Source organism: Salmo trutta, chromosome 21 (assembly GCF_901001165.1).
Source record: "Salmo trutta chromosome 21, fSalTru1.1, whole genome shotgun sequence".
Lineage (NCBI taxonomy): Eukaryota > Metazoa > Chordata > Actinopteri > Salmoniformes > Salmonidae > Salmo > Salmo trutta.
The window spans coordinates 50,709,978-50,723,767 of record NC_042977.1 but is presented as its reverse complement, the minus strand read 5'-3'; the positions used below and the strand labels follow the sequence as shown (position 1 = coordinate 50,723,767).

The 13,790-nt window shown below is 48.9% G+C and overlaps 1 protein-coding gene across 2 annotated transcripts; it reads left to right on the top strand.

The window, feature by feature from the left end:
• The first annotated feature begins 742 nt into the window (after positions 1 to 742).
• Positions 743 to 13,293, top strand: rabggtb (Rab geranylgeranyltransferase subunit beta). Of its 2 annotated transcripts, XR_003868498.1 has the most exons (10): positions 743 to 936; positions 1,398 to 1,505; positions 2,352 to 2,549; positions 2,757 to 2,862; positions 4,790 to 4,842; positions 5,628 to 5,738; positions 8,734 to 8,859; positions 9,308 to 9,457; positions 10,437 to 12,484; positions 12,518 to 13,293. XR_003868498.1 is itself a non-coding variant. In XM_029706076.1 (9 exons), the coding sequence occupies exons 1-9, from the start codon at positions 934 to 936 to the stop codon at positions 10,575 to 10,577; spliced, it is 996 nt and encodes a 331-aa protein (XP_029561936.1). In that variant the 5' UTR covers positions 743 to 933; the 3' UTR covers positions 10,578 to 13,293. The 2 variants fall into 2 exon arrangements, 1 of the variants encoding a protein (XP_029561936.1); XM_029706076.1 differs by having other exon boundaries at positions 10,437 to 13,293.
• Positions 13,294 to 13,790: the final 497 nt, after the last annotated feature.

Sequence of the window (13,790 nt, the reverse complement as noted above, 5' to 3'; positions counted from 1 at the left end):
TGGAAGTGTTTTAAGTATAATGCAGTTGATTTGCGATGACACAAAACATATTAAGCAAGACATTCGTACGAGCCTTAAAATCAAATTATAATCAAAAAGTAGTGTGAAATACACTCATAAGCAACATGTAAAATATACTTTTTTCGCCATCGTTTTGCCACCAACTTGTGAGGCAATGTTTGCAAACACAGAAAGGGGTCTTAGAAGAAATAGCTTATCTATTGGGATTTGGAAAATCCTGTTAATGTTTTTCACCACTTTATGTTCACCCAGCGTTAGATCTATTTACTCAAAGAAACAAGTTTGACAGCACAGCACAAGCCCCATGGTTGTCACTAGCTTCCATTTATTTAACTAGGCAAGTCAGTTAAGAACAAATTACTAGTTACAATGACGGCCTACCAAAAGGCCTCCTGCGGGGACAGGGGCTGGGACAAATAATATATAGGACAAAACACACATCACAACAAGAGATACCGAAGACAACAAGATGGTACAAACATTATTGGACAAAGGTCAAGAAGGTAGAGACAACAATACATCACGCAAAGCAGCCACATGTGTCAGTAAGAGTGTCCATGATTGAGTCTTTGAATGAAGAGATTGAGATAAAACTGTCCAGTTTGAGTGTTTTTGCAGCTCGTTCCAGTCGCTAGCTGCAGCAAACTGAAAAGAGGAGCGACCCAGGGATGTTCCATATCCACAAAACCTTGCCCATTTCTACAATTTATCGTTTTAAAAGTAGATTTTAAACTAAACCTTAATCACACTGCTAATCTTATGCCTAACCATAAACTTTAAGACCAAAAATATATTTTTTTATCGCCAATTTTGAGTGTGACTGTGGAAACGTTTTATGTCTGTCGCGTCGGTGACGTGTACAACTCATGACGCAACAATTCTGCGCCGCCAGATGATCCGAAGACATCAAGGATGGTAACTTGAATCATGATTAAAATCACTATTCTTCTTGTTGTAATTTTCCATAAATTTGGACACAGCTGATTTAGTTTGTTTCGTATTATCTGCTTGTATTTATAGAGTGAGAAATATATTCGCTGTCGATAAAAAAAACAAGTCTTAGCAAAAATGATGGCTAACTGTAGCTAATAACGTTACTGTCATTGTTTTCATCCAGAGCAGAGGAAAATGGCCCGCTAGAAAAATCAACTATGTTGTAGCAGCTGCTGATCTCTATCCAACGACTCTTACTAGAGAAGAGAAGAAGAAAAAACAACAATGTTATTTTCTCAATCTGATTGTTATATTCTGAACAGCAGTCAATGTAAAATTTGCCAAACTGGTAGTTGCTAGTTAGCACCATAGTCAGTTTACTAGGCTAGCTAGCTGTGTCTGTCTATGAAATAACAGCTACATTTCTCCCATTGTTATTGTAGGGGACCCAAGTAAAAGATGTAGTGATCAAGGCTGACGCCCCCAGTGCTCTACTGTTGGACAAGCATGCAGACTATATTGCTGCCTACGGCTCCAAAAAGGATGACTATGTAAGTATTGGATGTTATGCTGACATCATTTCACTGACTCCCGCCTGCGGCAGGTGAACAAGGATGTTTTTGATTAGATCAGTTATGGAAAACATTAAAAATAAAAACAAGACATGTTTGAGAAACTCTGCTCTAACTACATGGAGGTAGTTAGCTATCTATGTTTCATTTACATTTTAGTCATTTAGCAGACGCTCTTATCCAGAGCGACTTACAGTAGTGAAGGCATACATTTCATACATTTTTTTTCTTCTTTTTCCGTACTTGTCCCCCGTGGGAATCGAACCCACAACCCTGGCGTTGCAAACACCATGCTCTACCAACTGAGCCACACGGGACCAATTGTTTATTTATATCCTGTGTCATCCCCTCCCTTCCTCAGGAGAACACGTCGTCAGAGTACATGAGGATGTAGCTAGCTAGCTAGCTGTGTGGTTCATGTGTCGTTGTTCAGGAGAACACGTCAGAGAACCTGTTTCATTTGTTGAGTGATTCCCTGTATCTTCCCTCTCCTCTGCCAGAAGTTGATGTAGCTATCTACTAGTTAACTGTCCCTCCCTCTCGCTCTTTCCGCTTTCATCCCTCCTTCCCACCCTGCCTCCTTTCACCCAGCTTTGAGCTTTTCATCCCTCGTTCCCTCCCTCCACACAGCTCTAAGCATCAACCTCTCCTTCCTTCTATCCCTCCCTTAAGCTCTCCCCTCCCCCATAATCGAAAACATTCCCTTTAAGTGAGATTTTTTTTTTTTTTAACCATTCCTCTCCCTTACTGAACGGTTTGTCCTGTCTGAACTAGTTTCATTTGGCTTGTAACATCATTGATATCCTCTGTTTCCCCACCACACAGGAGTACACCCTGTCGGAGTATCTGCGGATGTCAGGCATCTACTGGGGCCTGACAGTGATGGACTTGATGGGTCAGCTGACCAGGATGAACCAACAGGAGATCTCTGACTTCATCAAGTCCTGTCAACACGACTGTGGAGGCATCAGCGCCAGCATCGGACACGACCCACATGTCCTCTACACGCTCAGTGCTGTACAGGTATAATACCACACCACATTACTTAAATTAACAATAACAACCTGTTCTACACGCTCAGTGCTGTACAGGTCAGACAGATGGATACATAACATAATTTGTTTTTGGACAAGTTCAGATAGTAATAATCTATTTCATGCCTAGAAAGCACAACTGTAGACGTATAACCTTACAGACATATATAAACTCCATGTTGTCTGTCTCCCTCAGATCCTCTCGTTGTATGATAACGTGAACGTGCTGGATGTGGACAAGGTGGTGGAGTACGTCAGAGGATTGCAGCAGGAGGATGGGTCGTTCGCTGGAGACAAATGGGGTGAGTTTACTTTATGTCTGGGTTTCTGCACAATGTCGAGATGATAGTGGTTGATGCATTGAAGATCATAGATACATTTTACAACTTGAGATGAAGCTGAATTTATCTAACCCGAATCATCCCTACTGCCTCTCAAGACCCTGATGGAGGACTCCATCTCTATGGAATCCCAATCCTTTCCCATTTTAATTATTTGGGAGTATATATATATATATATATATATATATATATATATATATATATATATATATTATCCTTCCTTAGATAAAACCCTTGCCAGAAACATTAACAGAACGCTCAAATCAATTCAATCCGACCTCAGTAGATGGAATAATATCCCAGTTGCTTTGACCGGCAGAATATCTATTGTCAAAATGAGTACACTGCATTCAGAAAGTATTCAGACCCCTTCCCTTTTTCCACATTTTGTGGGACTGAAGGGGGAGGGAGAATGGGGACTGAAGGGGGGGAGAATGGGGACTGAAGGGGGGGGGGAGAATGGGGACTGAAGGGGGGAGGGAGAATGGGGACTGAAGGGGGGAGGGAGAATGGGGACTGAAGGGGGGAGGGAGAATGGGGACTGAAGGGGGGAGGGAGAATGGGGACTGAAGGGGGGAGGGAGAATGGGGACTGAAGGGGGGAGGGAGAATGGGGACTGAAGGAGGGGGGAGAATGGGGACTGAAGGGGGGGAGAGAATGGGGACTGAAGGGGGGGAGAATGGGGACTGAAGGGGGGGGAATGGGGACTGAAGGGGGGGGAGAATGGGGACTGAAGGGGAGGGAGAATGGGGACTGAAGGGGGGGGAGAATGGGGACTGAAGGGGGGGGAGAATGGGGACTGAAGGGGGGGGAGAATGGGGACTGAAGGGGGGGGAGAATGGGGACTGAAGGGGGGGGAGAATGGGGACTGAAGGAGGGGGGAGAATGGGGACTGAAGGGGGGGGAATGGGGACTAAAGGGGGGGAGAATGGGGACTGAAGGGGGGGGGGAATGGGGACTGAAGGGGGGGGAGAATGGGGACTGAAGGGGGGGGAGAATGGGGACTGAAGGGGGGAGGGAGAATGGGGACTGAAGGGGGGAGGGAGAATGGGGACTGAAGGGGGGGGGGAATGGGGACTGAAGGAGGGGGGAGAATGGGGACTGAAGGGGGGGAATGGGGACTGAAGGGGGGAGGGAGAATGGGGACTGAAGGGGGGAGGGAGAATGGGGACTGAAGGGGGGAGGGAGAATGGGGACTGAAGGGGGGGGGAGAATGGGGACTGAAGGGGGGGGGAGAATGGGGACTGAAGGAGGGGGGAGAATGGGGACTGAAGGGGGGGAGAGAATGGGGACTGAAGGGGGGGAGAATGGGGACTGAAGGGGGGGGGGAATGGGGACTGAAGGGGGGGGGGAGAATGGGGACTGAAGGGGGGGGAGAATGGGGACTGAAGGGGGGGAGAATGGGGACTGAAGGGGGGAGGGAGAATGGGGACTGAAGGGGGGGGGAGAATGGGGGGAGAATGGGGACTGAAGGAGGGGGGAGAATGGGGACTGAAGGGGGGGGAATGGGGACTGAAGGGGGGGAGAATGGGGACTGAAGGGGGGGAGAATGGGGACTGAAGGGGGGGGAGAATGGGGACTGAAGGGGGGGGGAGAATGGGGACTGAAGGGGGGGAGAATGGGGACTGAAGGGGGGGAGAATGGGGACTGAAGGGGGGGGAGAATGGGGACTGAAGGGGGGGATGGGTTATCTTCCCCCCATCTGAAAAAAAAATAACAAAAGTAAATAAAAAGTTGTTCACAAAAAAAGAGCTGATTAGTGGCGGTCCTGGCAGTCTGTTGTTGCTGATGTCTGTAAGCAGGAAGTCACCCCCACTGTCTATCATGATGCCATATTGCTGAGTCTACCTTTTTAACCCTAACCTGTCTTCATCTGATGTCTCTACAGGAGAGATAGACACACGATTCTCTTTCTGTGCTGTCGCAACACTCGCCTTGCTGGTACGCCTTCAAATTAACTCTGTCATGTTGTCTAACGGATTATATTCTTTACTTTTACACCAGAATGCATTGCATATTGTTTTTTTTCTTCTTGTATTATAATCATTTATTTAACTTGTATAGTGTTTTTCATTACAGAAAATTATTTCAAAAGCGCATAAAAAGAAAAACATGGCGATTGCATGTCTTTTTGTTTTCGGATGACAGGCTGGGAGTGGGAGACAGTTTGGATGACAGGCTGGGAGTGGGAGACAGTTTGGATGACAGGCTGGGAGTGGGAGACAGTTTGGATGACAGGCTGGGAGTGGGAGACAGTTTGGATGAAAGGCTGGGAGTGGGAGACAGTTTGGATGACAGGCTGGGAGTGGGAGACAGTTTGGATGACAGGCTGGGAGTGGGAGACAGTTTGGATGACAGGCTGCGAGTGGGAGGCAGTTTGGATGACAGGCTGGGAGTGGGAGACAGTTTGGATTGGAAATCAGTGTAGCGTCTGGAGGAAGGGGGCATCGATGGTGCAGCCAGAGAGAAACAAATATATCTATTTTTTTCTTCCCCTGTATGTACAGCACGTTGCATATTGTTTGTTTCCTGTATGTAACGTTACTGCACATTGCAACAAATGTTTATTTTGTATGTAAGACACCCTCAACTGTCAGTCATTTTGGCTTTGGTTGCTAGATTAGGGATCATATTGTTTGAGGATAGACGTTGTTCTGTACAGTGCTTTGGTGTATCATTAGTTTGTACACAACGTTAGTTAACTGTTTTGGTCTGTGTGTCTGCAGGGTAAACTGGACGCCATTAACATGGACAAGGCTGTCGAGTTTGTTCTGTCCTGTATGAATTTTGATGGCGGGTTTGGCTGCAGACCAGGATCAGAGTCTCATGCCGGACAGGTATGCAGGATTCAGCTATTGGTTCAGCTACTAAACTCAGCAAAAAAACAGAAACGTCATCTCACTGTCAACTGCGTTTGTTTTCAGCAAACTTAACATATGTAAATATTTGTATGAACATAACAAGATTCAACAACTGAGACATAAACTGAACAAGTTCCACAGACATGAGACTAACAGAAGTGGAATAATGTGTCCCTGAACAAACGGGGGGTCAAAATCAAAAGTAACAGTCAGTATCTGGTGTGGCCACCAGCTGCATTAAGTACTACAGGGCATCTCCTCCTCATGGACTGCACCAGATTTGCCAGTTCTTGCTGTGAGATGTTACCCCACTCTTCCACCAAGGCACCTGCAAGTTCCCAGACATTTCTGGGGGGAACGGCCCTAGCCCTCACCCGCCGATCCAACAGGTCCCAGACCTGCTCAATGGGATTGAGATCCGGGCTCTTCGCTGGCCATGGCAGAACACTGACATTCCTGTCTTGCAGAAAATCACGCTCAGAAGGAGCACTATGGCTGGTGGCATTGTCATGCTGGAGGGTCATGTCAGGATGAGCCTGCAGGAAGGGTACCACATGAGGGAGGAGGATGTCTTCTCTGTAACGCACAGCGTTGAGATTGCCTGCAATGACAACAAGCTCAGTCCGATGACGTTGTGACCCTCCACCTCCATATTGATCCCGCTCCAGAATACAGGTCTTCGGTGTAACGCTCATTCCTTCAACGATAAACCGACCATCACCCCTGGTGAGACAAAACCGCGACTCGTCAGTGAAGAGCACTTTTTGCCAGTCTTGTCTGGTCCAGCGATGGTGGGTTAATGCCCATAGGCGACGTTGTTGCCGGTGATGTCTGGTGAGGACCTGCCTTACAACAGGCCTACAAGCCCTCAGTCCAGCCTCTCTCAGCCTATTGCAGACAGTCTGAACACTGACGGAGGGATTGTGCGTTCCTGGTGTAACTCGGGCAGTTGTTGTTGCCATCCTGTACCTGTCCTGCAGGTGTGATGTTCGGATGTACCGATCCTGTGCATGTGTCGTACACGTGGTCTGCCACTGCGAGGACGCTCAGCTGTCCGTCCTGTCTCCCTGTAGCGCTGTCTTAGGCGTCTCACAGTACGGACATTGCAATTTATTGCCCTGGCTACATCTGCAGTCCTCATGCCTCCTTGCAGCATGCCTAAGGCACGTTCACGCAGATGAGCAGGGACCCTGGGTATCTTTATTTTGGTGTTTTTCAGAGTCAGTAGAAAGGCCTCTTTAGTGTCCTAAGTTTTCATAACTGTGATCTTAATTGCCTACCGTCTGTAAGCTGTTAGTGCCTAAATGACCGTTCCACAGGTGCATGTTCATTAATTATTTATGGTTCATTGAACAAGCATGGGAAACAGTGTTTAAACCCTTTACAATGAAGATCTGTGAAGTTATTTGGATTTTTACTAATTATCTTTGAAAGACAGGGTCCTGAAAAAGGGACGTTTCTTTTTTTGCTGAGTTTGTTAGTCATGCATTTAGAAAAATCTATTTCAGCCGTTATTCCATAATTTCATGATTTTATTTCCTCCCTCCCATATTTTCCTTGGCAACTCCTCTCCTCGCTCTCCTACCCTCCCCTTTCCTACCCTCTCCTACCCTCCGCTCTGCTCTGCTCTCCTACCCTCCCCTCTCCTACCCTACCCTCTCCTACCCTCCCCTCTGCTCTGCTCTCCTACCCTCCCCTCTCCTACCCTCCCCTCCCCTCTGCTCTGCTCTCATACCCTACCCTCCCCTCTCCTCCCCTCTCCTCCCCTCCCCTCTCCTCTCCTACCTTACCCTACCCTCTCCTACCCTACCCTCAACTCTGCTCTCCTACCCTCTCCTACCCTCCCCTTTCCTACCCTCCCCTCTCCTACCCTACCCTCTGCTCTGCTCTCCTACCCTCCCCTCTCCTACCCTCCGCTCTGCTCTGCTCTCATACCCTCCCCTCTCCTCTCCTCCCCTCTCCTCTCCTCCCCTCTCCTACCCAACCCTACCCTCTCCTACCCTACCCTCCGCTCTGCTCTCCTACCCTCTCCTCCCCTCTCCTACCCTCCCCTCTCCTACCCTCTGCTCTGCTCCCCTCCCCTCTCCTCCCCTCCCCTCTGCTCTGCTCTCCTACCCTCCCCTCTCCTACCCTCCGCTCTGCTCTGCTCTCATACCCTCTCCTCCCCTCCTCCCCTCTCCTACCCTACCCTCTCCTACCCTCTCCTACCCTACCCTCCGCTCTGCTCCGCTCTCCTACCCTCCCCTCTCCTACCCTCCCCTCTCCTACCCTCCCCTCCCCTCTCCTACCCTCCCCTACCCTCTCCTACCCTACCCTTCGCTCTGCTCCGCTCTCCTACCCTCCCCTTTCCTCCCCTCTGCTCTCCTACCCTACCCTCCCCTCTCCTACCCTCCCCTCTCCTACCCTCCCCTCTGCTCTCCTACCCTCCCCTCTCCTACCCCACCCTACCCCCTCCTACCCTACCCTCCGCTCCCCTCTGCCCTCCTACCCTCCCCCCTCCTACCCTCCCCTCTGCTCTGCTCTCCTACCCTCCCCTCTCCTACCCTCCGCTCTGCTCTGCTCTCATACCCTCTCCTCCCCTCTCCTACCCTACCCTCTCCTACCCTACCCTCTCCTACCCTACCCTCCGCTCTGCTCCGCTCTCCTACCCTCCCCACTCCTACCCTCCCCTACCCTCTCCTACCCTACCCTACCCTCCCCTCTCCTACCCACCTCTACCCTCTCCTACCCTACCCTTCGCTCTGCTCCGCTCTCCTCCCCTTTCCTCCCCTCTGCTCTCCTACCCTACCCTCCCCTCTCCTACCCTCCCCTCTCCTACCCTCCCCTCTCCTACCCTCCACTCCCCTCTGCCCTCCTACCCTCCCCTCTCCTACCCTACATTCTTCTACCCTACCCTCCGCTCTGCTCTGCTCTCCTACCCTCTGCTCTCCTACCCTCTGCTCCCCTCTCCTACCCTCTCCTGTCTTCTTAGATCTACTGTTGTACAGGGTTCCTGTCGATAACAGGCCAGTTACACCAGGTGAATGCTGACCTGCTGGGCTGGTGGCTCTGTGAGAGACAGCTTCCATCGGGAGGTCTCAATGGACGCCCTGAGAAAGTAGGAGTTTGTGGTTGATTCGGTCATTTAATATCATATAATTCACAGTTCTATTTAATTCTGTGGTTTGGGATTCAGCTCAAGGCCTCTGGCTTACTGACAGAAGTTTAATGTGGTGAAACATACTTATAGATTCCCTACCCTCATTGCTGGGTATTTGAAACGATTGACTATGGCATCATTTGTTGTTACTATGTCTCATTATAACCTCTCTCGGCTAGCTGCCTGATGTATGTTACTATGTCTCATTATAACCTCTCTCGGCTAGCTGCCTGATGAATGTTACTATGTCTCATTATAACCTCTCTCGGCTAGCTGCCTGATGTGTGTTACTATGTCTCATTATAACCTCTCTCGGCTAGCTGCCTGATGTATGTCTCATTATAACCTCTCTCGGCTAGCTGCCTGATGTATGTTACTATGTCTCATTATAACCTCTCTCGGCTAGCTGCCTGATGTGTGTTACTCGTGGTGGGTGCTGGCCTCCCTGAAGATCATTGGTAGGATCCACTGGATAGACAAGTCCAAGCTGAGGTCCTTTATTCTGGCCTGTCAGGATGAGGAGACAGGGGGCTTTGCTGACCGACCAGGAGACATGGTGAGTCATGATATCATCTCGGTTAACCCAGAATTGTGGCAGGTAGGAGGGGGGGAGTACCAGGTAGGAGGGGGAGGGTACCAGGTAGGAGGGGGGGAGTACCAGGTAGGAGGGGGGGAGTACCAGGTATGGGCGGGGGGGAGTACCAGGTATGGGCGGGGGGGAGTACCAGGTATGGGCGGGGGGGAGTACCAGGTATGGGCGGGGGGGAGTACCAGGTAGGAACGGGGGGGAGTACCAGGTAGGAACGGGGGGGAGTACCAGGTAGGAACGGGGGGAGTACCAGGTAGAAACGGGGGGAGTACCAGGTAGGAGGGGGGGAGTACCAGGTAGGAACGGGGGGGAGTACCAGGTAGGAACGGGGGGGAGTACCGGGGGGAGTACCAGGTAGGAACGGGGGGAAGTACCAGGTGTGAACGGGGGGGAGTACCAGGTGGGAATGGGGGGAGTACCAGGTGGGAACGGGGGGGAGTACCAGGTGGGAACGGGGGGGAGTACCAGGTGGGAACGGGGGGGGGTACTAGGTAGGAACGGGGGGAAACCAGGTAGGAATGGGGGGGAGTCGCTTCCCTGTGGCTCAGTGGGTAGAGCATGGTGTTTGCAACGCCAGGGTTGTGGGTTCGATTCCCACGGGGGACCAGTACAAAAAAAAATGAAAAGAAATGTATGCATTCACTACTGTAAGTCACTTTGGATAAGAGCGTCTGCTAAATGACTAAAATGTAAAATGTAAAAATGAGGGGGGGGGGGGGGAGTTTAGCAGGAAGGAAGGGGGGAGTTTAGCAGGAAGGAAGGGAGGGGGTTTTCTAGGTAGGTAGGGAGGGGGGGTGTAGCAGGAAGGAAGGGAGGGGGCTAACCTTACATGATGTGTAAACCTTGTCTGACACCTGGAGACTCATCTTAGTTCCCAGTGCTAATGGCTACATTTAGCTAGGTAGGTTTCTGTCCTCTTCCTCATTCTGTCTCCTCTCTTCTTCAGGTGGACCCATTCCATACTCTGTTTGGCGTAGCAGGCCTGTCTCTGCTGGGAGAGGGACAGATAAAGGACGTCAATCCTGTTCTCTGTATGCCCGAAGACGTGTTGGAGAGGCTAGGCTTGCACCCAGACCTCCTCAGCTAGCTCTCTACCCAGACCTCCTCAGCTAGCTCTGTACCCAGACCTCCTCTGTACCCAGACCTCCTCTGTACCCAGACCTCCTCTCTACCCAGACCTCCTCTGTACCCAGACCTCCTCAGCTAGCTCTGCACCCAGACCTCCTCTCTACCCAGACCTCCTCTGTACCCAGACCTCCTCAGCTAGCTCTCTACCCAGACCTCCTCAGCTAGCTCTCTACCCAGACCTCCTCAGCTAGCTCTGCACCCAGACCTCCTCAGCTAGCTCTGCACCCAGACCTCCTCAGCTAGCTCTGTACCCAGACCTCCTCAGCTAGCTCTGCACCCAGACCTCCTCAGCTAGCTCTCTACCCAGACCTCCTCAGCTAGCTCTGCACCCAGACCTCCTCTCTACCCAGACCTCCTCAGCTAGCTCTCTACCCAGACCTCCTCAGCTAGCTCTGCACCCAGACCTCCTCAGCTAGCTCTCTACCCAGACCTCCTCAGCTAGCTCTCTACCCAGACCTCCTCAGCTAGCTCTGCACCCAGACCTCCTCAGCTAGCTCTGTACCCAGACCTCCTCAGCTAGCTCTCTACCCAGACCTCCTCAGCTAGCTCTGCACCCAGACCTCCTCTCTACCCAGACCTCCTCAGCTAGCTCTGCACCCAGACCTCCTCAGCTAGCTCTCTACCCAGACCTCCTCAGCTAGCTCTCTACCCAGACCTCCTCAGCTAGCTCTGCACCCAGACCTCTTCACTCATCTACACACACCAGGGTCGTGGCCAGGTCACATTTCTGTTGTCAATTCAGGAAGAAAACAACAGACAATTTTATTGAATAACTGAACTGATAATCTAATCCTGTGCAGGGTGAGGGATTTGGATAATCTAATCCTGTGTAGGGTGAGGGATTTGGATAATCTAATCCTGTGCAGGGTGAGGGATTTGGATAATCTAATCCTGTGTAGGGTGAGGGATTTGGATAATCTAATCCTAGTGTAAGGTGAGGGATTTGGATAATCTAATCCTAGTGTAGGGTGAGGGATTTGGATAATCTAATCCTGTGAAGGGTGAGGGATTTGGATAATCTAATCCTGTGAAGGGTGAGGGATTTGGATAATCTAATCCTGTGAAGGGTGAGGGATTTGGATAATCTAATCCTGTGAAGGGTGAGGGATTTGGATAATCTAATCCTGTGTAGGGTGAGGGATTTGGATAATCTAATCCTGTGTAGGGTGAGGGATTTGGATAATCTAATCCTGTGCAGGGTGAGGGATTTAGATAAATCTAATCCTGTGCAGAGTGAGGGATTTGGATAATCTAATCCTGTGCAGAGTGAGGGATTTGGATAATCTAATCCTGTGCAGGGTGAGGGATTTGGATAATCTAATCCTGTGCAGGGTGAGGGATTTGGATAATCTAATCCTGTGCAGGGTGAGGGATTTGGATAATCTAATCCTGTGCAGGGTGAGGGATTTGGATAATCTAATCCTGTGAAGGGTGAGGGATTTGGATAATCTAATCCTGTGAAGGGTGAGGGATTTGGATAATCTAATCCTGTGAAGGGTGAGGGATTTGGATAATCTAATCCTGTGTAGGGTGAGGGATTTGGATAATCTAATCCTGTGCAGGGTGAGGGATTTAGATAAATCTAATCCTGTGCAGAGTGAGGGATTTGGATAATCTAATCCTGTGCAGAGTGAGGGATTTGGATAATCTAATCCTGTGCAGGGTGAGGGATTTGGATAATCTAATCCTGTGCAGGGTGAGGGATTTGGATAATCTAATCCTGTGCAGGGTGAGGGATTTGGATAATCTAATCCTGTGCAGGGTGAGGGATTTGGATAATCTAATCCTGTGCAGGGTGAGGGATTTGGATAATCTAATCCTGTGCAGGGTGAGGGATTTGGATAATCTAATCCTGTGCAGGGTGAGGTATTTGGATAATCTAATCCTGTGCAGGGTGAGGTATTTGGATAATCTAATCCTAGTACCCCACCTGGTAGCATCCAACATTTTGGCGCTAAACATTTTTATATATCCAAATCTCATCTTTCATGGAGAGTTACTGAATAGCACTGAGTCATATTCACGTCACCACCATCTGGAATCCTTAAATAGTTATTTTTCCAGAGGGAGTCTGAGAGTGTGTCCTAAATGGCAACCTATTCCCTATCTAGTGAACTCTTTTTGACCAGGGCCCATAGGATTTTTTTGTTTGTTGTCAAGAGTAGTGCGCTAAATAGGGAATAGGGTGCCATTTGAGAAGCACTCTGTATTATAGCGATAATCACTTTAACATATGCATTTATTATTGTGTTTTTTTGTTTTCTGAGAACCATATTGAATTGGTTGTTGGTGTCATATGTAGTGTCAACTGTTGTGCTGTTGTTACCTAAAAAAACGCTTGGCGTCAATTCCATTTAAATTCAGGAAATAGACTGAAATTCACTTTTATTTTTTTTCATCGAGAATAGAATCATTGAGGAGAATTGGAATTTCAGTTTATCTTCAAGAATTGACTGAATTGAAATGGAATTGAAATGAAATTGAAATGGAATTGAAATGGAATTGACTGAATTGAATTGAAATGGAATTGTCCCCAAGCCTGTGCCTGAATGATATCCACCTGTCCAAGTGGACAATTAATACACTGTTATGTGACAATACATATCTATCTACTCACCTGCAACAACAGTGTTAACTAATCTTGTAGTAGGCAATAAATACATTGATTCAAGGGTGAAGTTGTGGTGTACATATCTCTTAAAAAAAATCTATTTTAACCTTTATTTAACTAGGCAAGTCAGTTAAAAACAAATTCTTATTTTCAATGACAGCCTAGGAACAGTGGGTTAACTGCCTTGTTCAGGGGCAGAACGACAGATTTGTACCTTGTCAGCTCTGGGATTCGATCCAGCAACCTTTCGGTTACAAGTCCAATGCTCTAACCACTAGGCTACGCTGCCGACCTGGGGGCCCGAACAGTAGACAGGGGTCTGGGGGGACATTTAAAACGTGTTTCCTGCAATTCTACACAGTTTGCCATTACTTATTATTCCTCTCCTGAGGGGTATATAGAGGGGTATATAGAGGGTATATAGAGGGGTATATAGAGGGGTATATAGAGGGGTATATAGAGGGTATATAGAGGGGTATATAGAGGGGTATATAGAGGGTATATAGAGGGGTATATAGAGGGTATATAGAGGGTATATAGAGGGGTATATAGAGGGGTATA

What these genes read in the sequence shown, in the direction of transcription:
- rabggtb (XM_029706076.1), top strand. An exon ending in GTTCGCTGGAGACAAATGGG is followed by an intron (nt 2,863 to 4,789) that starts GTGAGTTTACTT and finishes ATGTCTCTACAG; the next exon opens with GAGAGATAGACACACGATTC. An exon ending in TCGCAACACTCGCCTTGCTG is followed by an intron (nt 4,843 to 5,627) that starts GTACGCCTTCAA and finishes GTGTGTCTGCAG; the next exon opens with GGTAAACTGGACGCCATTAA.